General features: G+C 35.6%; 1 protein-coding gene across 1 annotated transcript in view; it reads left to right on the top strand.

The window, feature by feature from the left end:
• Nucleotides 1-25,362, top strand: part of LOC150103426 (docking protein 6-like) — a 92,040-nt gene that overhangs the window by 10,332 nt on the left and 56,346 nt on the right. The window contains exon 2 of the mRNA XM_090397564.1: nucleotides 12,962-13,080. Coding sequence (XP_090253690.1) covers nucleotides 12,982-13,080 — 99 coding nt within the window. The 5' untranslated portion in view covers nucleotides 12,962-12,981. The remainder of the gene's footprint in view (nucleotides 1-12,961; nucleotides 13,081-25,362) is intronic.

The following is a 25,362-nucleotide window of genomic DNA, read 5'->3' as shown; positions in this document are numbered from 1 at the left end:
TAGGGGATAGATGAATTTCATTTACTAGCTAAAGGGAATGTGAAAATACAATTCTTTATTTCTTAGAGGCCTGAAAAAAAAAAGCATATTAATTCATTTATACCACGCTACTAATGGGAAATAAGTTTACAACCTTTGGTGGATGGGATTCACATAATATAACACGGTGCTGTCTTAATTTTCAATAACTTCACTTCTATACAAGATATAAACAATATGAAAAAATGCAAGAGAGGGAATTTAATCAAAATTTAAATAAAACTGTTAATGATTTATTTATTTTCATTTCTTTCTTTTATTTTCCTGGTAATAAACCCCATACTGGTGAAGAAAAGATCCATTGTGTTCTCTGGCTAGCTTAGCTGAATTCTGAACAGGCGGTTCGGAAATTTAGGTCTCGTTGCAACAAGGAATCTCACAGGAATTCAATTACGACTGGAAGGCAAAATTTAGAGCTCGTTCCATTAATAATAAGCCACGAACTGGAACAGCGAGGGTAAACAATGATACTGCCGTCTTTATATAGAGTAAGTTTTAAAGATAATCGAAAAATCAGTAAGATGGACTTTACAGGAATAGGTATTCCAACAACAACCTTTCACAAAATTCTGAAAACGAAATTACATTAAAAGTACATGAAGTAATTACTCTGAATATTTTGCCACCTTCCTGATATTTATTACATATGTTCGTACTAAATTCTTCTCCTGACTTCTATTTAGCTAGTTTTACACAGTATCTTTCTTTCTTTCTTTCTTTCTTTTTTTTTTTTTTAAATTTTTCTCTGTAGTTTTTAAGAGCTCAAGCTGACTTACTTGCCAGGAACTTTTGATATGCTTTCTTCTTTTCCTTCACCGCCTCTTTAACTTCCTGTGTCCGCCATGGAGTTCTGATTTTTCTATCCTTACAGAAAATCTCACTACATGCCTGTCTGACCGAATTAATCAGTCTTTTCTTCAGGGTTTGCCACTCAATTTCCGAGGGTTTGATTCTTGTTTTCAAATTCTTTCATTTTTTTCTTGAATGATGTATGTGTATTTGAGTCTACAGTCCACCTCTTAAAGCTGCTCAACTTTGACTCGTTTTAAAACTCTCTTACGCACTCTTCCTTTCAATATGAAATTCAATTTTATCTTACTCAAAATTAAATAATGATCACTTCTTATTTCAAATCCTCTTGTGTCACGAACCAGTGGGAGAACATCGCTATCAGCAATGATCTAGTCAGTGAGAGACATTTCTTATTTCTTGAATCTTCTCTCCATGTGAATTTGTGCACATTTTTATGTTGCAACATAATGTAATAGTAATGGCTAGTCTATGTTCCGAACAGAAATCCATAGGTACTTTACCATTATTATTAGCTTTGTACTTTTCTCCAGATTTTCCCAAGACATATTTACGTGTGGTAATAATTTCCTACTCCACTGTTTAGATCTAACAAAGAACAACGTTTCTTCTTTCGTTCTGCCAACTGTCTTCTCCAATTCCTCGAAAAATGTCTCAACTTCTTTCTTAGTAGAACCTTCTGTGCGACCATATGCACCAATAAGTCTCATTGTCCAGTTCCCCGTTCTGATATTTGCCCACATCACTCTACTTGATATTGCCTGCCATTCAAGAAGATTAGCCTCGTATTTAGTGTTGAATACGAGTACTGTAGTTGCTCCTTCTTCTTTCCGATTGTTATTGCCTGAATATAACATTTTCTATTTGTTGCTTAGAACGATCGATCTCACCTATTTTTGTCTTCCTTGTTTCAGTCACGCCTATTATGTTGACCTGGCACTTATCCAATTCTTCTGCTAGTTCCACTTCTTTTCCATTGATGCTTCTTACGTTGATAGTACCAACCTTGAACGGATGATGAGTTGGGATGTGTTGTGGGACTCCTTGGAAGCAATACTAAATAAAAACTGTGATCGCTGAAGGCTAAGCCAGAGTTATTAAGCATCCGTAAATTTACAAACTGCAAAAGTTAGCAGACATTTTAGATTTCCTTAGATGCTAAGATTTTTTGCAACAACATTTTTGAAATTGTTTAATAACTTTAATACAGTATTTCTGGGAATGATGAACCACGATTACTTCTGGATTGTATTTTCAACTTGAGTAATTTAATTTCAGATGAATCAGATGTATTTAAGGTGATGAGTCAACTAGTTTTTAAAACATTTTTTTCCCCCTCGTTTATTCTTTGGAGATTGAACTGCCCTCTCAGTCTCCAAAAGCTAGATAGAGTTAGAAGGACTCGCCTTCTTCCTATAAGGGAATAAAAGGCGTTAGGTGATTTATTTATTTATTCTTTGTTTTTTCGGAAACAGTGCTTCCCGACAGCGCGCTACTTAGAAATATTGCTATTTTGTCCTAGATAAAACAGTCGAGAAACGCTGTAAGTTGTAGCTTTGTAGTGGGATGATTTATTTAAAATAAACAAGGGCGGCTCGTGCATAGGCACTGCGGAACTGCAGCACCTCCAATTTTTTTCGATCTATAAATCTCTCTTCACATCTTCATTATACCCTCTTTTACCTTGCGGTGTTGAGGGTTTATTAATCATTGAACCTCAAACCATTCACCACAGGATAAGGTGGTCTCTCTAACCCCCCCCCCCCCCCGGCTGTAGTGTTGAGTTCTAAAGGCCGCTTTTTCTGCTTTGCGGGATGAAAAACCCCAGGATAAACTGGTGGAAAAAACACTACTGCCCAAGACCGGCTAACTTGGCTATGGCTGAGGAAGATCCTTCAGCTCCTCACGTCACCAACGGGAATCGAACCTAGGACACTCCTTCCTCAGGCATAGTTGCGAAGCGCACAGCCATTAGGCTAACCGCGCGGACTCGATATATAAATATATTTATTAATTTATTTATATTTGCTTGTAATATTTAATTTTATCATCAACTATCCTATACAATTCTCTTATTTTGTATAAAAAATAATAAACATCCATCTGTTTACCACAGTGTCATATTGCTACGCGCGCAAGCATATGTACGTCATAGTGAGATGCGAGCTATTAGCGTAATGTGACACTGTCCGTCGCCAATAGTAGAGTGTTCGTAGTGCTTATCGTGTTTACGCCGTCTCTTTAAATATTTGGACATTACAATTAAAGGATTTAATTGTAATGTCCAAAAATTGTAAATCCATTCCTTTAATTACAATTAAAGGAATGGACTTTATTTTAAAGTAAATTTGAATTATACTAAACTGTATAATTTTATCGATAATAAACAATATTTTTTCATGTTTAATTTTTTTTTTTTTTTTACCGTAATTTTGATATTTTGTCCAAACATGTATACACTGAACTTACAGTGTGTATGTATGTTTCGAAAGTTGCAGCACCCCACGATTTAAAGCCACGAACCGCCCCAGTTTATTTTATTTTATATTAGTGAATTATGCTTTATCAAACGTTAGGATACGTTTCATAAAGCATTTTGACTGTACTTGTAAAGTTTTCGAAGTTTTAGGTAAGTAATTACTCTACTTTCAAGAACCCTTAGTTACAACGAAAGTAATCTGCTAAGCCTAATTTTGTCCCATTACATATTATTGTAAGAGATGGCGCATTAATCGGAAACCTGTTGTTGCTAATATTGAAGGTGTATATAAGTTTATTTATGAACAACTTTAGAATATAATGAAGATACGATTGAAAGTACTAGGTGCTGTTTTCTTGGAACTACATAATGGACTGCTAATATCGGTGTGTTATCAAATTTAGTGATTATGTTATTGTGTTATCAACATTATTTATGAATGAAACGTAAAAGGAAATTTATTCTTTTCTCGTGTCACATCAAGTGAGTGAATAATTTATATCTATATATGATAGAATCCCAGCAGTTTTGCTTAGAATGGTATAATCATTTCAAGCCCGTTTCTACATTTTGCGGGGCCCTGTGCGAAATGGAAAAGCGGGGCCCCTGAAAGCAGTAACATTTATAGAAATTTTAAATGGAAGAATATCTTGTTAATTAATTAATTAAATCAAATATGAAAAATATTTATGCACATAAATAAGTATGCTCTTTAGCATCAATTTAAGTAAAGGGAAAAAATTAGTTAAAAAATAAATGTGTTTGTATGTACATGATATATTATTTTATTATGTAAGTAATTATCATATAAATACGCCAGAACAATGATTTATTTAATAATATAAATAATAATATAAAAATATGAAAAAAATGTCCATTTTTACTATAAAGAATGAAATATATTTATAACAACTTATAAGATTTAAAAGAAATCTTAATATATTAAATTTTATTTAACCTAATGCGCTTATCAATAAAATCATTTATAACGCTATCAAAATTCAATTTTTTTTTTTGCAATTTCATGCTCTATAGATTGCCAGGGACGACAAATTCTTGAGACATTGAAGATCGCAAATAGGATTTTATTAATTTTAATTTGGAAAATGACCTTTCTGCTAATGACCGTAACTGGACTGGTCAATAATATTTTAAATGTCGTAGTAATATTTGGATAAATATCCGCCAAATTATTTGCAATTATGAATTTTAAAATATTAATGGGTGGCATGTTCTGAAACAATATTTCTAAAAATAATTAATTCATAAAATAAAATTTAGATTCATCAATATCTGTATTTAATTTTTGATACAGCTGTTTGCAGCAAAATTTTAATTCATTTTCTGTCAATTTTCATATTTATTTATTCGTATGGAGTTTCCTCCCTTTTTCTCCCCCCATCCCTATTGGGGAATTAAGTATTTATGGCTGTAGATCCGTGTGTGTTCACGGGCCGGTTTGCCTCCTTGCCGCATGAAAAACGCCAGGTAAGCTGGCGGAAAAAACCCTACTGCCCGCGCCCAAGACCGACTAACTTAGCTATGGCTGAGGAAGATCCTCAAATTCCTCACATCTTCGATGGGAATCGAACTTGGGACACTCCTTCGCCAGTCACATGGTTGCGAAGCGCACAGCCACTAGGCTAACCGCGCGGACATTTTTCTTATTAATTTCATATCATAAAGAAATCCAAATGATTTTTCATGAATTTCATACAATTCAAATCTTTTTTTGACAGATTGTAGAGCAGTACCTAAAATTACAAAAAAGAAATTTATCCTAAAATTATCTTTGTTATCACCTATGTGTGATAACAAAGGCATTTCATAATCAAAAAATACTTTTCTTCGACGTACTCGACTTTCTTTAAATTTAATTTCTATTTCTAATAGATTTGACAGTTCTTTAGCAATCTCAAAACAGCTATCAAATCCTGATATTCTCTGCTCTTCAAAGTACTGCACTAACTCTTTAATGTGCTTAGTTGCTAAGTCTATGGGAATTTTTGCATTTTGTAATATTTTACTTACAAAATTAACTTTTGACAAAAGCTCATACCAAATTACAAGGCTTAGTATAAACTCAAATGAATCTATTTGTTCATATATTGAAACCACTTCTACTTTGATAGTATTATCTGATGCAGTTTTAAATAATTCTTTTAGTGCATTTAAAAATTCTGGAATTTGAAAACGTACAGCTCTAACTGATTCTATTCTACATTCCCATCTTGTATCACATAACGGTTTTGGAGTTAATTGTTTAACAAATTTCTTTAACATGTCCCACCGTGAAGTTGAGGCAGCAAATAGCGTATATATTTTTTGTATAGCATTAAAATATTTTATTGCTATAATTGATGATTTTGTGACATCCCCTAAAATCAAATTTAAATTATGACAGGCGCAAGGAGTATAAAATGCCTTTTCGTTTTCACGGACTCCCTTATATACTCCTTTCATATTCGCTCCGTTATCATACCCTTGCCCTCTACAATCTGACAATTAAAGATTTAATTTATTCAAAAGTAATTTTATATTTTCATATATACCTTTACCAGTAAGTGTCATTAGTTGTTAAAAACATCAAAAAGTGTTCACGAATTTCTATATCTGCTTCAAATATATGTAAAAATCTAAAAATTACTGAAATTTGCTCCTGATGACTAACATCAGGAGTACAATTGAGAATTATTGAATAGTACTTTGCCTGTCTTATCATATTTACAATATTTTGTTGAATTTTGGTTCTATCAACAATTAATTCATTTTGCACAATGGGTGATAGATACGAATTTTGTTTCTTACCTATAATTTTTTTCCCGAACATCGCATTAAATGATATTTTAAAAGTGGATCAAATTCTGCAACTAATTCTGTGATCCCCCAAAAAAATACCATTATGGACTGTGTACAAAGTATCAAAATTACCTCTAAAAGCTAAATTATGGTCGGATAAATAAAGAATTGCTGCTACTATTCGTCTTAAAACATTTCTTAACCGCTCTGCTTCAAATTTTATGACATTTTGATTTGCCTGATCAGTTGTATTGTGATTTTTTAAATTACATTCCATTTGTGTCCATGAATACATGCATTTCATATGCACTGGATTTCGTTCGTGCGACTTTAATCTTTCACTTACATGTCGCCAGTCAGAAAAGCCATTATTAGATAAAAAAATTATCATCAGAAGAAAATAATTTGCAACAAAAACAAAAAATAGAGTTGGAAGAGTTTGAATATACAAGCCATCTTCTGTTTTGCTTCCCTCCGTTTGCAATTGTCCTAACATAGTGAACTGTGAAAAAACACCTCTTCTTGTCATCTTGGAAAATCATTTTCAGTCGGAGGAGACGGTGGACCACGTTGTACAATTTGTGTTAGTGTTGCGTTGTTCAAAATTTTGGGCCATGTTTCTGGATCATCAATAGTAGATAGTTCACCTTCCTCTGGTGTCTCACTTTTAGGATCTTCAATACTCATTGTTTGACCAAACGCGTCATGTTCTCCGCTTCCTTTGAGTATTTCAGAACTCTCATTATTAATTAATGTTGAAGCCGAAGAACTGTTTGTAGTTGTTTCAGAACTCCCGTTATCAACTGATATATCTGAACAAATATGAGTTCAACTTCATAAATTTAAACAGTGAATTTCTTTGACATTCCTCAGCCGCTTCTTTTTCTTGTTTTCGCTTTCGTTTTTCATGCCCACTTGGATTTTCTTCCATAATAATCTCTCTCACGACTAGTCATACTCTAGAATTAAATGAGATAGATTTAATTATAAAATAAGTTAATAAATTAAAACAAAATTACTTACCTGATAAATAAAATATATCTAAAATAGATAATATTAGAAAATAAATAAATCTAATCTAGATTGAAAACTGCTATTGAAGAAAAATTATGATGTCTGATATCTTAAAACCAGTTTACAAAGTATATTTTTTAAGAATGTAATGTAGCAAGTAATGCACAATAAAAAGCAAGTAATGTCACATAAAAAAATTGCCATGACAGTACGTGTGTATACTTACTTTTTCATAAAATCATAAACTAAAATAAAAAAACTTCTTAAAATTATTAAAATCACCTGTTTTAAAATGCACTTTTCCCTATTTAACACTGTGTTGTACGATATTGTTATATATCTTAAAGTAGTTTCAAATATTACCGCTCTAGCGCTACGATCTTATTTCGCTTACTATAACAACAATAGTTGATTGTAAAATTATATACATATATTTTTCTATATAATAATTACAATATTAATTTATATAATAATTAAAAAAATTAATTGATTTTCTTTTTTCAATTTTTTGCGCTTTGCGGGACCCTGTGCCACCAGCACAATTCGCACACCCATGAATACGGCTTTGAATCACTTAACCAATTAGTTAGCTGCTTTCAATCAATTATACGATGGAGTGGACTGAAGAGTTCTGAAAAACACCCAGAACAAAAATACTCGTTTGTGCAACAAGGGGAATAATTTTTTTCTCAGAGGATTGCATATGATGCAGCAGTGTTGTCACAAATGTATAATAATTCTTAGGGAATATGTAGAATAATGTGTAAGTTAATGGTTCTACCTCAATTCCTTCATGGTGATTAACACTTCTCAGCATACCCTTGTCGTAAGTGAACTCCTAAAGGGTGGGACTTTAATGCCTGAGGGCTTGAGATTTAAGGACAGAGTAGTGTATCGGCAAATAGCCCATTATTTTACATTTTGTTTTTTGAAAGTTCTTGTAATCGTCCTGTGGTAATAATACTTAAAGATGTGGCATATTGAGTGTTGATATTATGCAACACAAGATGTCCAGACATAACTGTCACTCTGGTTTTACCGACTAGTGTTGGACAGCAATAGTGTAGAGAAGAATGCGAGGAATAACAATTGATATGCAGAGGGGAGAGTAAGCAGTTCTAGAACTCTGTTAGTGATTGTAACTGTGGTATCACGGTTGATCAGATGTTATCTAAAAGCACACTTCAGAACTCATCAGAAGTACTAGAAGATTTTGGTAAACAGCAGTATCAAACCAAAGTGAAGTGTTATACAGGTCGATCTCAAATTGGTGAAAATATTTCATTGAGAGTAGGGTCAGCTATTGCAGCAGATAATTCGCTAATATTTTCGAATAGTAGTTTGCTGTAAGTTCCTAAGTTAACTTCGGTCACTAGGCAGTCAGCTGTTCCTTTGATACTTAGAATTTTCATGGAGATAGACAGCCATTCGTTTCTTCTTCCTTGTTCTGTGAGACCTCAGTCATTTGCACGAGACAACTTTACTCAGAACATGGCGCATGATTTCAAATTTGGTTATCTGGAATCATCTATTGTCGATCCTTCAAATCAACAGTAGTTTTCAAGTGATATATAAGGAGTTACCTGGTATATCTGCGGATCGAGTTACTAATAATCTTCAGTTATATAAGCAGTAATGTCGGAAATTCGCTATATGACATTTTGAAGGAATCTCAGTGGAAGTGGCGCTTGCGTCCTCTGCGCTTAGTCACTTGAAGTCAGACTTAAGTTCAAGTCTAGTCGCTGACTGGAGGAACTTGTTCTAAGCCTTTCTTCGACCGATTCCCGAGTTAGTCAATCTCTGGCATGGACAAGCGGGTTTTTTATCCCGTAAACTCAAGAAAATCGACCGTAGTACCCACATTATTTCAGACAGTAACATATCTTGTTAGGGTTAGGTACCAAGAGATGGCAGCACTTGTTTGTCAGGCTCTTCATCGGTGGCTGCTATAATTAGTGATAGACATGGGTCAGCTATTTCTAATTGACTACCGATGAGATTGAACTGCCCACTCAGTCTCCAAAAGCTAGATAGGGTATAAAGGCCTCGCCTACTCCCTATAGGGTAATAAAAAGCATTAGCTTATTTATTTTATTTATATATCATATGTTCATATGAAGTAAGAAATGCTAGGACCTTCATCATCCACATTTTTGTCTCCATTTCATTAGTCACATTGAAGAGGAGGATTGTACCAACCATCTGTCCATTCATTCCTCATGCTGATGATTCGATTTCGAAAACTTTTGATTTAGTGTCTTCCAAAGACAGTTTAACATTGGTTTCTGGCCAGTCTCTGTCTAGGATTTATTGCTTGCAAGAATCACAAAAGTGGTGATAAAGAAGATGGAATGCATGAAGTTGAGTTAAGGAGAATATATGGTGAGATAAATAGACTTAATATGAGATTAATTAATGAATATAGATCGGTTGTAAGACAGAAAATCAGGTGAATGAGAGGGAAGAGTTAGTAATCAAAAGTATGAAAGTTTAACTGAAGTGCAGTGAAGAATATAAGGTGAAGGTTGCATATGAACAGTACAAGGCACAGGCAAGAAAGGTCAACAGCTGTATGGAAGTCAAAATCACATTGTGAGATGAAAGCCTCACATGCCAAAGGAAATCTCTCCAAAGTGTTCTTTCGCTATGTGACGAGTAAAAGGAAAAGCGATTATGGAAATATATCTGAATTCTGCTAGTACGAAAGTAACAGAACCTGAAGAAGGAATTCGATTACCGAGTGATTGTTTTGCGAAGGCTTATCATCAGGATGAATGTAAAGAAGTTACTGATAAGGCAGGTATTGGCATGATCTTTGAGGTAGACGAATTGGTGAGTACTTAGACTATTTCAAAATCTCACTGTGTTCTTTCATGTGATTAGACAGGATTTCGGCTCGTGCGTTGTGAATGTGCAAGAGAATTGTCTTATCCATAAAAAGACTATTTATTTTAATTCTCAGGTAGAGTTCCAAGATTATGGAAGGATTATGGTAGTCCCATTGCATGAAGATGGATCTAAAAAGTAGTTAGAAATCACGGAGTGTTACTATCTCAAGGTTTTGGAAAATTTGGTGAAAGCTAAAATTCAAGAATAGGTGGACAGTAATTTGATATTTTTTGATAATATGACTTTGTTAAGAAAAGGGAGAGAGGTCTTGCCTTAGCAACTTTCTTTCTTTCTATAATAATGTGGAATAAAGGCAATGCATATACTGTGACATTGTTAGAATTTGAAAAAGATTTTTGCCAAAATACCGTATGGGAACTGTTAAGAAAGCTAAAGAGAATGGGATGGATATTGGATTGGTGAGACGGATGAGTGGGATGAATGGTTGTTAGACGCATCGAATAGCAGTGTGGTGGAGCGGAGTCAGAGTTTACAAAGGTGACCAGAGCCGTGCCACAGGACTCTGTTCTTGTTCATTTCCGTTAAGTCTATATATTAATGATATTAGAGATAATTTGATGAGTGATTCCATTTGTTGGCGGATAATGCTAAGTTGGGAAGAACAATAGTAAAAGCGATGTAGATATTCCGCAAGACGAATTGAATAAGCTGACATTGCGGGCAAAGGATAATGGTTTTTCTTCGAATGTGCAAAATATAGTTTTGCTTCCTGGTTGAAAAAGTTGCAATCTGCACACTGCTTGGAAAGAATTCAAGGGACACCATAGTGTGAGGAACAAATAGCTATGCCACCCATCTTATTAAGATGTAGGATCTCCTTTCGCTGCGATGACTGCAGCAATCCTATGGGACCTACCTTTCACAAGCGTACGATAGCGCTCAATGGGAATTTTGGACCATTTTCCCTATAGGCATGTAATGAGGTTCTGGACTGTTTGGGGTGGGGGGAAAGACGTCCCTTGACCTCACACGATGATCCAGTTCATCCCACAGATGTTCAATAGGGGTTGAGATAGGGGCTTCGTGAAGGATAGTCGAGTATGGTAACGTTCATATCCACAAACCACGCAGTTGCAGCAGCCTTATGTCACAGTGGATTGTCTTGCTGAAAGACACAAAGGTCGGTTCCGTAGAAACCCACACAGTAGGAAGCATTGCTTTGTTCACAGTTTAGATATTTCTCGGAGTTCATTGTTCATGGCATCATAAACAGAGGTCCGAGGTCAATCCAGGAAAAACAGAACCATACCATAACATCGCCACATCTGAATTTCATTGTTGGGGTTGCAAACTCTGGTAAGATACGCTCACTGGACATCCGCCACACCCACCCGTCTATCTGCTCGGTGGTGGGTGCAGTGTGGTTCATCGCTTCATAAAAATCTTCCACCTGTACACGCTCTTTGCATCACTGAAGATGACGCTGCATGTTGGTTCAGGTAACGTGGGGCTTGCATATTGCGGTTCTACCATAGAAACCCATGTTGTGAGCCTCTGTTCTGAATGTTTCTGTGCAGATTCGTGTTCCAGTCGATGCCCTGGACAACGTGTCGACCAACGAATGGCGATTTTTACACATTGTCCTTCGTAGCACCCTACCGTCACGTTCGGTGAGTGTGGTGGGTGGTCCACTGCGGCTGCGGGTAGCACTTGCAGTCGACTCTGTACTTTCATCTCAGTGGTATCATTTGATTGTTGACATAGGACCAATTTGTCAACAATTTGCTAAAGAGATACGCCTGCAACATGGCATCCTATCACAAGGCCTCTTTCAAACTTTGTCATTTACCTTTTCGCAGCCCTTTCACCCGGACACAGTTGTACTGACTTTGAAGCATAATATTTCTCTCACTCATACCGGCTAAAAACACGTGACTCGTTACATGACACGATGCACCTTCCCCATGGGGGTGTCCGTTGACTTCTTTCAAAGCAGTATATATTGTGTGGATGGTGTCTCACTCTTGGAAATTGAGAAGGCCAGTGATTTGTGGGTAATGGTTGGTAGGGAACTGAACTTCGAAGGCCATGTTGCAAAAAATAAACAAACAAATAAAAATTGTCAAAAGGGCACCGAGCATCACAGCACGCTGATTAGTTGACTAGTAGGGAAAAATAAGTCATTCTTTCTCTCTTTATAAGGCTCCGATACGTCCACATCTGAACTATTGCGCTTAGCTTAAGTGCCTAGGTTGCTTGAGGATGTGGGGATGGTTCAGAGGATTCAGATTCAGAGGCTGGTAACCAAGATGTTTTCAGGACTGTGGAATGTTCTTTATGAGAAGAGATTAAAAATTTGTGGGTTACAAAATATTGGCAGACAGATGAGAGAAAAGGAAGGGATATGATAGAATCATAAATCCCTAGAAGGATTTTATAGAAGGGGGTGTAGAAAAGTTTTCGATATATTATTTGGGGCAGCAGGTGGAGACTAAGAGGTGTTCATCGGAAGTTGAGTAAAGTTGCAGTTACTGAGAATATGTAGTTTAGATTTGCTTCGAGAGTAGTTAATGAGTAGAGAGATTTTGGGCGCCTTCTTGGAGGTATAATAGATACATGGTAAATAATGTTTGTGAATCATCTCGCGATTAGTCTTCGGACTCCAGAAGAAGAAGAAAAGGAATTTAGTTTTGTTAGTTTTGAAGTACAAGTACGGATAACAAGTCAAAAAAATTTGCCAGTCAATAATGTACTCCTGCCTATAAAAGCAGGAAAACAAAAACTTAAGAACTGTGGTCATGACCAAGGTGATTCAATATTTTAGATAATTCTTTAGAAGTTTGCGATCGCTGTTGAGTCGCATTTATAGGATTAGAACCTCTACGATACATATTGATAATTATTTTGATCTCATATTGCTTATCTTATAAATAAATAATGTTTCCTAAAGCTCTTCTTCTGTTGTAATAGGTCAAGGGCATTAATTTTTAATGCAAGTCCAAACTAAGACTCCTAAACGTGCAATGTCTTCTGATGAAATAGATGTCATCAAAGAAGGTTATGTGAGGATACGAAGTCGCACGTTTGGGGTAAGCACTCTTTCTCTCTTTGTAATAAAATAATTATTATAAATAATACAGAATTATTTTTAAACACGAATTTACTAACAAAGTCAGTAATATGAATGCTGTTGGAAAAAAAAATTAACAGCACTTTTAATTTAATTATTATTATCACATCCCATTTTACTTTTCGGGTTAATTCAATGGCCTATCATGTCCAAATAACTCGACATGGTAGAAACCTGATTATTGCTTATGATAGGGACAATTAATCCTATCTGCTAGGTCTGTAAATTACGTATGTTCTTCCGGTTGGTGCTTGTTTTGCGGGATTAAAAACCCCAGCGAAAAACTCTGCGACATCTGTGAGACCGACTAACTCACTTTCAGCCCTGAAAAGCTCTGATTGGCTTGTGGACCGGATTCGAACGCAAATCCTTCCAACCCAAAGGTATCGTCGATACCGCCTGAGCTACGAAAGCTTTTATTATTATTATTATTATTATTATTATTATTATTATTATTATTATTAAGACTTATGCCACTACAAAGTCATACTAGAATGCTACTTCAATCCTAACTGCAGAATAACCAAAACAGCATATCAGATTATACGGCCGCAGTTAACAAACTACATCACATTATTAATGTTGTTGTTGTTGTTGTTATTATTAATATTATTATTATAACAGTGTCTCCATGGAGTCAGAAGATCCATCGCGGGAGACCCTACACTGACACACTAACCATTATTCACACAATACCTATCATACTTCTTAAACTCATTCACAGATGAAGCATTCACCACCTCTGGCAACGCATTCCACATTCACCACCCTGCAAACAAAAAATCTAGTCTTAACACCCTTGTTAACCTCACTCTTATACAATCTTTAGAGATAACCCCTTGTTCTCCCCCTTCCTGCACTGTTCAGAAAACAGTCATCAGTATCAATCCTATAAAACTCCTTTAATAACTTAAATGCTTCTATCATATCTCCTCTCTTACGTCTGTCAGCTAGTTTTTGGAGTCCACCGACCTTCAGTCTCCTCATACGAAACATTCCAAAGAAATGCAACAATCTTTGTAACTCGCCTGTGGATTCCCTCCACTATTTCTTCATCATCAAGAAATCCAGGTGACCAGATCTGTATGCATTAGTCCAGATGTGGTCTTATGTGGTCCATCCCTACTTGTCAATGTGTTCTTCAACAGCCGTGTAATTTGATGTGATGTTTTGGCAACCTTTGCAAAATGTCCTCTAAACTTTATTTCACTGGCCACAATAACCCGCAAGTCCCTATCCTCGTAACCTTCTTGCATTTCCGTCCATTAATATAGTACACAGCATGTGATCACATCCTCCCGAAGTGCATTAAATTACACTTAGTCACGTTAAACTGACAGCCATTTATCTTAGCCCATACCGCTATCTATTTAAGTCATCCTGCAAGATATCTATATTATTTAAATTGACTATTGCTCCTTCTAGTTTTACATCAGCAGCAAACAAGTGGATGTTTTCTTTCAAATTATTTTAATATCATTAATATACAAATTAAACAACGGTGGACCAAATACCGAGCCATGAGGTGCACCACTAGTCACCTGCCTTCTCCTGGACTCAGCTCCTCCATAAACCGCTGTGTGATATCTGTCCATCAACCACCCTCTAATCCAAATCACCAGCTTCGGATCCATACCCATTTGCTCCAATTTATACATCAGCGTTCCGTGATACACGGCAGTATGACTGAGTAAGGATTTCCTTTATCCAACTCCACCGTTACTTTATTATAGAAACTAATTAAGTTACTAAGGCTAGATCTACCCTTCACAAAATCATGTTGCCCCTTATAAAGAATCATATTTCTGTCCATCCAGTCCTGAATTCTAATTTTTATCAATATCTCCAAAACCTTAACCACCTCTCCTGATATACTGACTGGCCTATAATTTGCTATTTCTGTCTTCACGCCTCCTTATGCAGTGGAATTATTTTCTCCTGTTTCCACTCAACTGGATCTTTACCAGAACCGAGGCTTAACTTAAGCAGCTTGGTCAGAGGAGGTGCTAATTATCTTACATATTCTCGTAACACATCTAACCCTATGGCAGTGTTAACATTAAGGTTCTGTAATATACTAAGCATTTCTATCTCTAGATTCTCATTAGTAAGTGACACATTAGGCACTGCAATATCACAACAAAGATGCAATATCATTTTTACAAAATGATTACTAAGTAACTCAACTATTTGATTCGGTTCTGTTACTTCTCTGCCATCAACACTTTTTAAAGTCATCCTTCTATGGTTATTTCTCCTTTTACTTGTCACATAACGAAAGAACTCAGGATTTCTTTTGGATTCATTAGGCTTTGGCCTTCTCTTACCATACAGGTCACCCTCTTTGCCTGTACCTCGTACTGCTGGTCACCTTTTTCTTTATACTTCTTTCACTACCTTTTCTTTATCTGCAACTCCTGCGTGATAATATTATTCATCCATCTTACTCCTTGATTTCTCTTCTGACTCTGAGAATACAGTCTCAAACTGCTTCCCTTAACTCTGACAATCTCACATGCACCATCAACATCGCTCCCCTTCAAATTCTCATGCCTTAGAATTGCTGAAAGCTGACTTCTCAGCTTGTCATAATCACCATCGTTGTAATTCTTCATATACTCCCTTCTTAACAGAATATTCAGCATTTCTTGCAATCTCCCAGGTCAAAACCACATGATCGCTTTCCCCAAGTGGAGACTCTGGTTAAATTGGTTTTTGGTATGTTCTCCGATACTTTGACCAGATCCAACACTCGAACCTCTTGTCCCTTCCATTACATGCTGTCTCAGCTAGTTATCTCTTAACAATTGTATGAACTCCATTTCCTTCCTTCCTTGTGACTATTCCATCTCCCAATCTATCTCCCCATACCCCATAATAATTACTCGACCTTCACTCATCATGCTGTTTTGTCAATGCATACCATCTACATCTCCATTATATCCCCTGGATTATAGCAGTAATTGATTACATCTTTTATACTGTTGATCTCTATCTCACACCAAATAGCCTCAAATTATAAGCATAACAATCACTACAGAAAAGCCATCCGGAACTTATACGATTATCAACAAACTATCATTCGATAAGAGAAACTTTAGGACATATACAGAGAGCTGAAAAGGGCACCATATAGATATTACAACGAAAATTATTGGGAAATTACTCCACAAGCATAATTAAGTTTTCTCAAGAACAAGACAAAGACAAAAATACACCCTATCCAATGCTTCCTCCCCTTCAAAAAAGATTAATGTGCCCGGTGGGAGGTAGGAGTATTCTTCCTCAAAGATTTTAAAAATAACGCAAACGATTGTAGATATCTTAAAAGAGGCTGTTTGGGAGCGTCGAACATCATGCACAATGAAAGTATTTGGGAATATTGCTTCATACTATTGAAGTATATTGAATAAAAAAAATGCTTATTCAGAGAACTGAAGTTGAGTCTAATCCTGGATTTTAGTTAATATGGATATTTATTAGAGAATTCGTTCATCAAATTTTTATAATAAATTTATTAAAAAATAAAAAAAACAGTTATTATTATCGAGATTTACTTTTAGCCAATCTTACGAATCCTTCATATATATATATGTGTAGGGGGGGGAGCGATATATATATATATATATATATCGACTTCAAAAGAGGATATTAGATGGATAATGTGATTGGAACAGACTTTTAGACATTCAGAACCGTGGCTCACAACATGGCTTCTATGGTAGGCCCGCAATATGCAAATCCCACATGACCCGAACCAACATGCCGCGTCGTCTTCAGTGGCGCAATGAGCATGTACACTGGGACGTGGAAGCTTGAAAAGCTGTGTTATGGAGAGACGAATAACTCTATGCCCGGTGAACGTGTCTTTCCAGAGTATGGTACCCAAACAGTATGGTACTATTTTTACTGGTTTGGCTTCATATTTCTGTTTGTGATGCCACGAACATTGAGCTTCGAGAGGTATCTGAACATTCTGTATAATGCTTCGTACATTGTGGCGTTTTTTTGGAACTAACCATGTCTCTTTCAGCAAGACAATGGACCATGTCATATGGCTGCTCCTGTAACTGGCCTCCGCAGAGCTCCGATCTCAACAGTACTGAACATCTCTGTGAACGAACTGGAGCGTCGGATTAGATCAAGGGACTTCCACTCCACAATGAACCAGAACCTCATTACATGCTTACAGGAAGAATGGTCCAAACTTCCCATTGATTTGTATCGTACGCGTGTGTAAATTATGCCCCGTAAGTTGCTCCAGTCATCGCAGCGAAAGGAGGTCCTACATCTTATGAAGGTAGGCGCCACGGCTGTGTGTGTGTGTGTGTGTTCCTCATAATATAGTGTCCGTTAACTTCTATGGAATTGCTTAATTTTGATCAAAGCTGATAGCCTTCAGCAACTACAGAAACATAGTTCCCAGAAATATAAAGAGCAGCTAATCCAGGGAGAGACGGTTAAAAATATTTGCTGTTTTTGAATAATTTTCAGTAAGCGCTTCCTTGGATACACCCTAACCTAGGTATATGTGCACTCAGGCGCACACACACACAGTCTTATGATTTGAATCATCACGATCGAGACAAACACTATATATATAAGGGTTTCTCTCTTTTTTCAATGTAAACAAATTGAAGAACATTTTCAATTTGTTTGCATTGGAGGTGGAAATCTATTTCTTATTTTAGTCTCCAGAACAGACCAGAGTGGTTCAATATTGTTCAAATCTGGTGGTTGTGTTGGCCAGGAAAGATGTTGAAGTTCACCTTCATGCTCTTCAAACCACGACTGTACAGTCCAGGCTGTGGGAATGGGGAATTATCGTCTTGGAATACGGCATTGTTGTTTGGAAATGACGTCTGGAACATGGAATGTACTTGATTACTCAAAATGTCCAAATTCTGCCATGAAGAGTAATAATGGGATCAACAGAATACCGCGATATTGCTGCCCAGACCATCATAGAACAACTCTCCGTGCTTTACTGTTGGAACCACATATTCCTTATTGTAGCTTCCTTGGGTGTTCTCCGCACGTAAACTAATCGACTTATCCGAACATTACACGTTTTTCACTTTCTAATGTCCAGTTTTGACGGTCATGACACTATTGTTTACGCATCTGAGTTCTTTTCAGTTATCAGAGGTTTAGCAATTACAGCTCTACCTTGAATATTGGATTTATGAAGCTCACGTCGGACAGTTTTTGTGGAAACAGGCTCTGCAAGATGAATATTTTATATTTACTCTGCTATTATTTGTGTTGCAGTAGTTCTGTGATTTTTCGAAACAGCCCTTCTCAGTGTAGGACGATCTCTTTCTGTCATTTTTCAATTTTGCCCACTGGTTCTCTTTGATGATGTTGTCTGCCATGATCTGCGTATGCCGACATAACCTTAGAAGCTGTTGGTCTCAGTACACCTAATAATGTGGAAACTATATCTTTTTTTTCTCTCTCTCTCTCTCTCTTTAGAAATCATTGGTTATGCATGATATTTTGTTATCAGTTTTTAGAGTATGAATGGAGAATTGAACCCGATATAGCATTTTCATATTATGGAGTTAACATTTGCATTAAGAACAGTATACATTAGAAGTTGAGGAAGGAATCTTATTAAAATCGTTATAATCGTATAAGAATAGTTAAAAACAACGTCAGTGGTGAGATGGTCAGGTATACGTCATCCTTACTCCATCTGCAACTCCAACTTGGCATTGCTATGTCGCTATGTATATACTATTAGAGTATAATGATCATAGCATGTTTGATACTGTTCAGTCCTGAGTCATCAAATGCTTTAGCGTTGTTTTCTCCCCCCCCCCTCCCAGATCATTTCTGCTATACCATTTGTTATAGTGATGCGTATATATAAACTGCACTAAATTTACATGAAATCGGAAGACTTTGTCATATTTTCAAGATTAAAATTTGAAGTTTGAACAACATCGAACATTGATGCTGTATGATGAAACTGTAGTTGGTGACATTAGAATATTAGAAATATACTAATGTCACCAACAGTGTGTACATGCATGCTGTGAACCAAGCTCTACTAAAAACCGGATTTCTGTTTAAATAGCGAGAACACTGTTGGATATCGACTCTCTCTCTCTCTCTCCTCAGGAGAAAACCCACAATGTCCAAGCGAAATGGATGAGCTGCATGAGCCTCAAATAGTACAAAAATGAAATATATTTCCTTTCACATTCAATGTGACTACCATATATATTGTACGCACCTACAATATATATGGTGCCTTCTGTAACACAAACTACTGCATGTCGCTAGTGTAAACCTCTTACCACTCCTGCATTCCTCAGTGGTTGTACATAATCTTCAAAAATAAAATTATGAATCCGTCAAAGATAATTTCATCTAAAAATGATTTATATCATGCAAACTATAAAACATAATCAGGTCAAGGTTATTGAGATATAATCGCCATCTGGTCAGTGCTAAGAATGTTGTGCAGTATAACTTTTTATATGAGGAAAAGAGTATCAAGAATTTTTATATGTTGAGGATGAATTATTGAGAACCCTTCGAGTCTTAAGCGTGTGTATCACATCATCTTTAACAAGTATCAGTAAGGATAATTACACACTTGTTATTGATGATGGAAACTCGACAGGTTAGATATCGTCAAAGGGACTACAAAAAACTAGACCTTCCCAAAACATCCCGAGATGTGCAGATAAGAATGAGGAAAAGGAAGGGGGGGGGGGGTAAAGGAAACACAGCTGCCAAACTGTGTTATAGTTCTTAGAATTCTTTTTATCATTAATGTTTATAAATATTAAACTATTAGGGATAACTATAATGGCTTCTTACAAACGATATTATTAGCGAAATATGTACCCAAAATGAAACCAGAAAATCCAGGAATTTACCTCTTTTTTTTTTCTTTACAAAAGAATCAGGAAGTATTGTCAAGGAGGGACTGGTAGTTTATGAACTACTCTGTATTGCATTCATTATATACATAACTTACCCGTTCGATCATGTACTCGATTAATGTTTTTAATAAATAAATAAATACGATTCATAGAATGTTGTCAGTGCTGAGTCCAAGTATCTTAGTATTTTCAGCTCTGCAACTTACGTGCGAAGCTATTTTATTTTATTTCGTAGTATCTAAGTATTTTGGCTTTATTTTTTAAAGATTTTTCAAAGATTTGTATGAGAGATTTATTTATAAAAAAATTCAATGATTTATTTATTTTTCAAAGATGTTTAAAAACAAAAACAAAAAAAAATCCTGAAACTTATTAAATAATTACAATAGATTTTATTATTATTATTATTATTATTATTATTATTATTATTATGCGAAATTAGTACAATAGCATATTCAAGAGAGTTTATATTATTTTAATGAAAATTTTCTGAAAAACACTTTAATTAAAAAATAATAATTAAATGTAAAAAACCATATGTCATCTTATGCAACGCTTATCGTGATGGTCAGCACTTCGAATATTAAATTATTTTAATACTGCAGTAGCACGATAGTGGATCAAAGAAATGTTTGGTTATATGTCCGTGTTGTTTTAATAGTAAAGTATGAATAACAGGTATTATTATCATGTACGTCAGTTTCAAGATTAAAGATGATAAATTAATTTATTCATTTCATATTTTGGTGTATTCTTTCAGCGGTCGAAAACAAACAACAAAAAAGCGCCCTCTTCGTTCACTCTAAGTTTACCTAACTCTATACATTACGCCATGTTTAGAGGCTATGTCAGAGGCCAGTGTCTGAAGGCAGCAGCCACGCCGTAATTGAAGGGTGTTCATCATATTATGTCTGTAGTTGTCTCATTAGAGTCCGACTTGTATGCAAAGCGTAGTTGTGAGTGATCTAGCGGCGGTCAAATCCCATGACCGGAATCGAGTTTGGGTCAAGGTTATGGGATATAATCGCTACCTAGTTAGTACAAGGCATGTGTGATGCCACAGTACAACTTGTCATTTGCGGTAGCTTCTGTTTCACTTAAACTTTGTTGCCCCGATAGTTTCGAATGAAAAATTCAAGAGTTCTTTTTTACTTTAGATTTACATTGAGAAATACTTGGCTATTATTGTTTTAGTTTTCGTCTATCTCTTTCAATCAGAGCCCATAAAAACGGCTTTGTATACCAGTACTCCATCCGCAGTGGTATCTACTTACATAATTAATGTACAAAAACTTCAGGGTGACAGGAAAATTTTATACGGCTATTATCTCTTGCAGAATTAACCACGTGCATCACGTAATATCGAGTCGAGGTCAAAATACTTGAACTCTTTTAATGATGATGCTGAATAGGTCGTGTTAAGGTCAAGTTTTTTTTTATTCTTTTATTTGAGTCACAACGATATATTTTGGATTGGAATAGCGCATTGCGCAGAGTGAAAATAACCTTATTCTTTCGGAGAATTAACAAATTGAAACTTCTTGTGTTATTTATCTTAAATGACTGATTATTATCAACTAGAATAATTGAAGTTGTTAAACGTAATGACATCCAGTAATAACATACAGACACACGATCGTGCGCGCGATGCTAATACTGCGAGAACATTTTTCGGAAATACTCCGCATCAGTGACAAACCGCGCTCACAGCAACAAAATATAATGCTAACAGACACTTGTTAAATGGCTTGTGTGCGCAATACTGAAATGGAGAGTGTTTTAGAATTGACCATATTAACTTGTGTGACTGATGTGTAAAAGATGAAAACAAAACGTCCAGACAAACTGCTGGTTTGTTTGTTTGATATTACTTCTTAGCGACAAGTATGTAGTTATGAAAAAAGCACTAAATCCACAGAATTTTATGTCATAAAATAAATATTGATATTTCGTGGGGGTAGTATCAAAGTGAAAGAGATGCAATAAAATATTCTATGGTCACGTGTTGCATATAACATATAAGGTTGTACTCACAAAGTACAAATAATGTGCATCGTGTCAACTGTAAATGACATTATCATTAGTATTTCCATCTTTAAATTTTCATAATTATTATAATAATCCATGTTGAAGTTTCTGGAATTAAAACCACATTGAACTAGAATGCAAAATTAATTTACACACCGGAGTTTCGCTACCTCAAGTTAGCATTATCAGAGGCACTTTAAAGGCACACTCTTCAGCGAAGATCTGAAAATTTCCTTTCCATTCTTCCTTGAGTGTGCTTTTAAATTGCCTCTGATGATGCTATTTCAGCTAGCAAAACTTCAGCTTGTAAATATTAATTTATTTAGTAAATTATCATTAATAAGGACTTATAAAGCATGCAGAAAACTCCATAAAATTGGGTAAGGTAAGGCAAGGCATATTTGGGGATTTCAGAACATTTGAATGATTTCTGTTCTTAAAATTGGAAAAGACCTGGAATCCTTATATGGCCTTTTTCAATTGAAGGTGAGTTAGCCGATCTCATACGGTGGTAGCAGGGTTTTTTTCTCCCGGAAACTCGGATTTTTCATCCTGCATACAGACAAATCGGCCTTCAGAATACATGCAATTTACAGACAAAAAATACTGTTGGTGGTGGTGATGATGGGCGATAGATGGCGTTGATTGTCGTAGTTGGAGAATTAAGTAGTAGTGGAGTGGATGAGATGTATTTAGCAAAGTAGAGTAGCGTGCCCTCCCACGATGAGTCCTTGGACTCCCTGGAGGTGTCACGTAATAATAATAATAATAAAAGCAAGTTTTATAGTAATATGTTTTTAAATTGGTGAACGTTTACTTTGTTATGATATTCCCACGAAAGAAGAGAAAGGATGTTAGCGTATTTTGTTTCATACAAAAAAACAAAATTAGTGAACCAAAATTTTACGGATTTGATTACACGTATGCTATTCAAATTGTTTGCTATTCAGTTTAATGTCTTGAAATTTCGCATCATTGAATAAACTGAAATAGGTGACGGTGGGTGTGGCTGACATTGCACGCCGATTTTATATGTCGTGATCACTCATTTGTAAGGACATACCACGAGATTGCAAAGTTTGCACAATGCTTCATAAAAGTAGTTCAGACCAATGAAGATTACTTTACTGCTTACTGAAATAAAATGGTTTGCTAAGGGTGAAAAAGATGCAAATGTATCAGCAGAAATGATTTGTGAGAAAATATATCAAATCATTTGTGAAATGATTTGACATATTTTCTTATCTAAAAGAGAAAAAAATGATACGTTGCACATTCGAATTTAAAGCAAAACATCTTTGCTGTTTTGTGTTTCTTTGTGTTAAGCGTGAATTTAAAGAGTGTGAGAATTTTTTTCCTGTTTTGGATTATTTTGCCATTTGGAGAAATTCTGCCATTGTTTACTTAGTGGCAGTTCTAGACATGAACTAGGTTGACCATCAAAATGATAATTGCACCATCTCATACTGCAAGGAATATGATAACATAAGCTGCAGAACTTTAAGGTGCAAAAAACTTGGTAGCGCAGAGAGTCCTCTGATGTGAACTCGCCAGAATATCTGTGGGAAGAGGTAGCACGTCGGTTGAAGACTAGATCAGCACATCCAGTTTCATTATGGAAATTAACTGTCATTATGATGGAGAAATGGGTCTCTATACTTGTGTCCATTTACCAACATGTAGAAGCGTTTAGCTGACACAATGTCATCTGCAGTTGCCATTCAAGGTATAGTGAACTTTATCAAAATAAAGGTATTGCGAAACATTCAGATGTCCTAATAATATTTACAGCACAGTCAACAGGTTTTAATTCATTTGTTTCTCCTTAGATTCATTAAATTCACTGCTGGCTTACTGGGTCTATCGCAGCTTCAGCCTACCAAGTAGGGCAGACTTCCCACAGATGAAAAAAAAAAAAAAAGGAATAAGAAAGATTCATCCCTAGCCCACAAAATACGTTAATAGTATTGTGGGAAGGAGCAAGAAGAAATGTATATTCCATTAAGTAAAGCATGGTCCAGCATCAGGTACTTCTGGTTCGCCCCTCAGGATTGGCCCAAGCGGATTATTGTTCAAATATATAAAGGAGGCTCAAGAAAGGAAGTGCAATAATTCTATGAAAAGATGAAAGATGAAAGGATAATGGCAACGAGAATAAAAGATAAAGTAGAGGACAGTCTAAGAGAAGAGCAGTTCGGTTTTAGAAATGGGCGATCACCTGTTAATCTGATTTTTTCCTGTAAGAGAAATGATGGGAAAACACTGGGAATTTGAAAAAAGTCTGTTTATAACATTTTTTTTTTCATTTGGAAAAAGCCTTTGGGTTAAAGGGGAAAGAGACTGGGAAGGTTTGGAAAAGATAGGCATGAAAAAAGAATAATATGTATGTTAAGTCTAAAAGCAGTGTGAAGATAGTGTGTGATACAGAACTATGGATTACATATTAATAATAGAAAGAGTGAGAACATGGTTTTAAATCATAGTGGAACTATAAACATTAATGGTGTTGGACTCAATGGACAAGATTTGAAGAGTAGTGAAAACGTGAAATATCTAGAAATGAGAATGAACTTTATCAAGAATAATATATGAAATGAAATTCGAGGGGAAGAGACCAAGAGAAGGACCATAGGGAAAAAAAATGGCCAGATCATATAAGAGATGATCTAGAAAAGAGAAATCAGAACTGGCACAGTGTTCGTGAAGGACGAATTTTGGAAGATAGAAAGAAATGAAGAGATTTGATTCTCCTGACCTGACAGTTTCTGTCGGAACAGTTGTTGCTAAAGAAGTATACAACAGGTATTGGCCTTACTAGTGTACCACAGTGCATATTAGTTAGCCATCTAAGCTGCGCGCATTCGTGGCCTCACAGGGGTCATTGCAAATCCGCGGCTTAGAGAGCTTGAGACTGATTTTTAAAAGTTTAAGTTTGATCCCACAATGATGCCAAATCGTACAGTATAATTTGTATTGTACTTTACAATTATATTTTCAGTTGAATAAAGATATGTAACTTCCTATTTTTTAAATTTCTGAGGAATATAAATTTTATGCACTTATTTTCGAATATCACTGCCCTCCCAATCCACGATTGCTCAGGCTAATCAGACTGCCTCAGAGGACATCGTGACTTGCGCATGGAGGAAACCTCGACAATAGATATTGGCCTTTAGCTGTCCAAGTTACATACTGTGAGTTCGAATTGCACTGTGACGCAAATTATTTGAAAGTTATATATATATATATATATATATATATATATATATCCTTTTATACAAAGCAATACATAAACAGCACATAAATCGCTAATG

This window comes from Typopeltis vanoorti, chromosome 9, assembly GCF_054136105.1.
Source record: "Typopeltis vanoorti isolate ZY-2024b chromosome 9, IOZ_Tvanoo_1.0, whole genome shotgun sequence".
Lineage (NCBI taxonomy): Eukaryota > Metazoa > Arthropoda > Arachnida > Uropygi > Thelyphonidae > Typopeltis > Typopeltis vanoorti.
The sequence above is the reverse complement of the archived record's forward strand: the minus strand, read 5'-3'. Positions and strand labels throughout refer to the sequence as shown.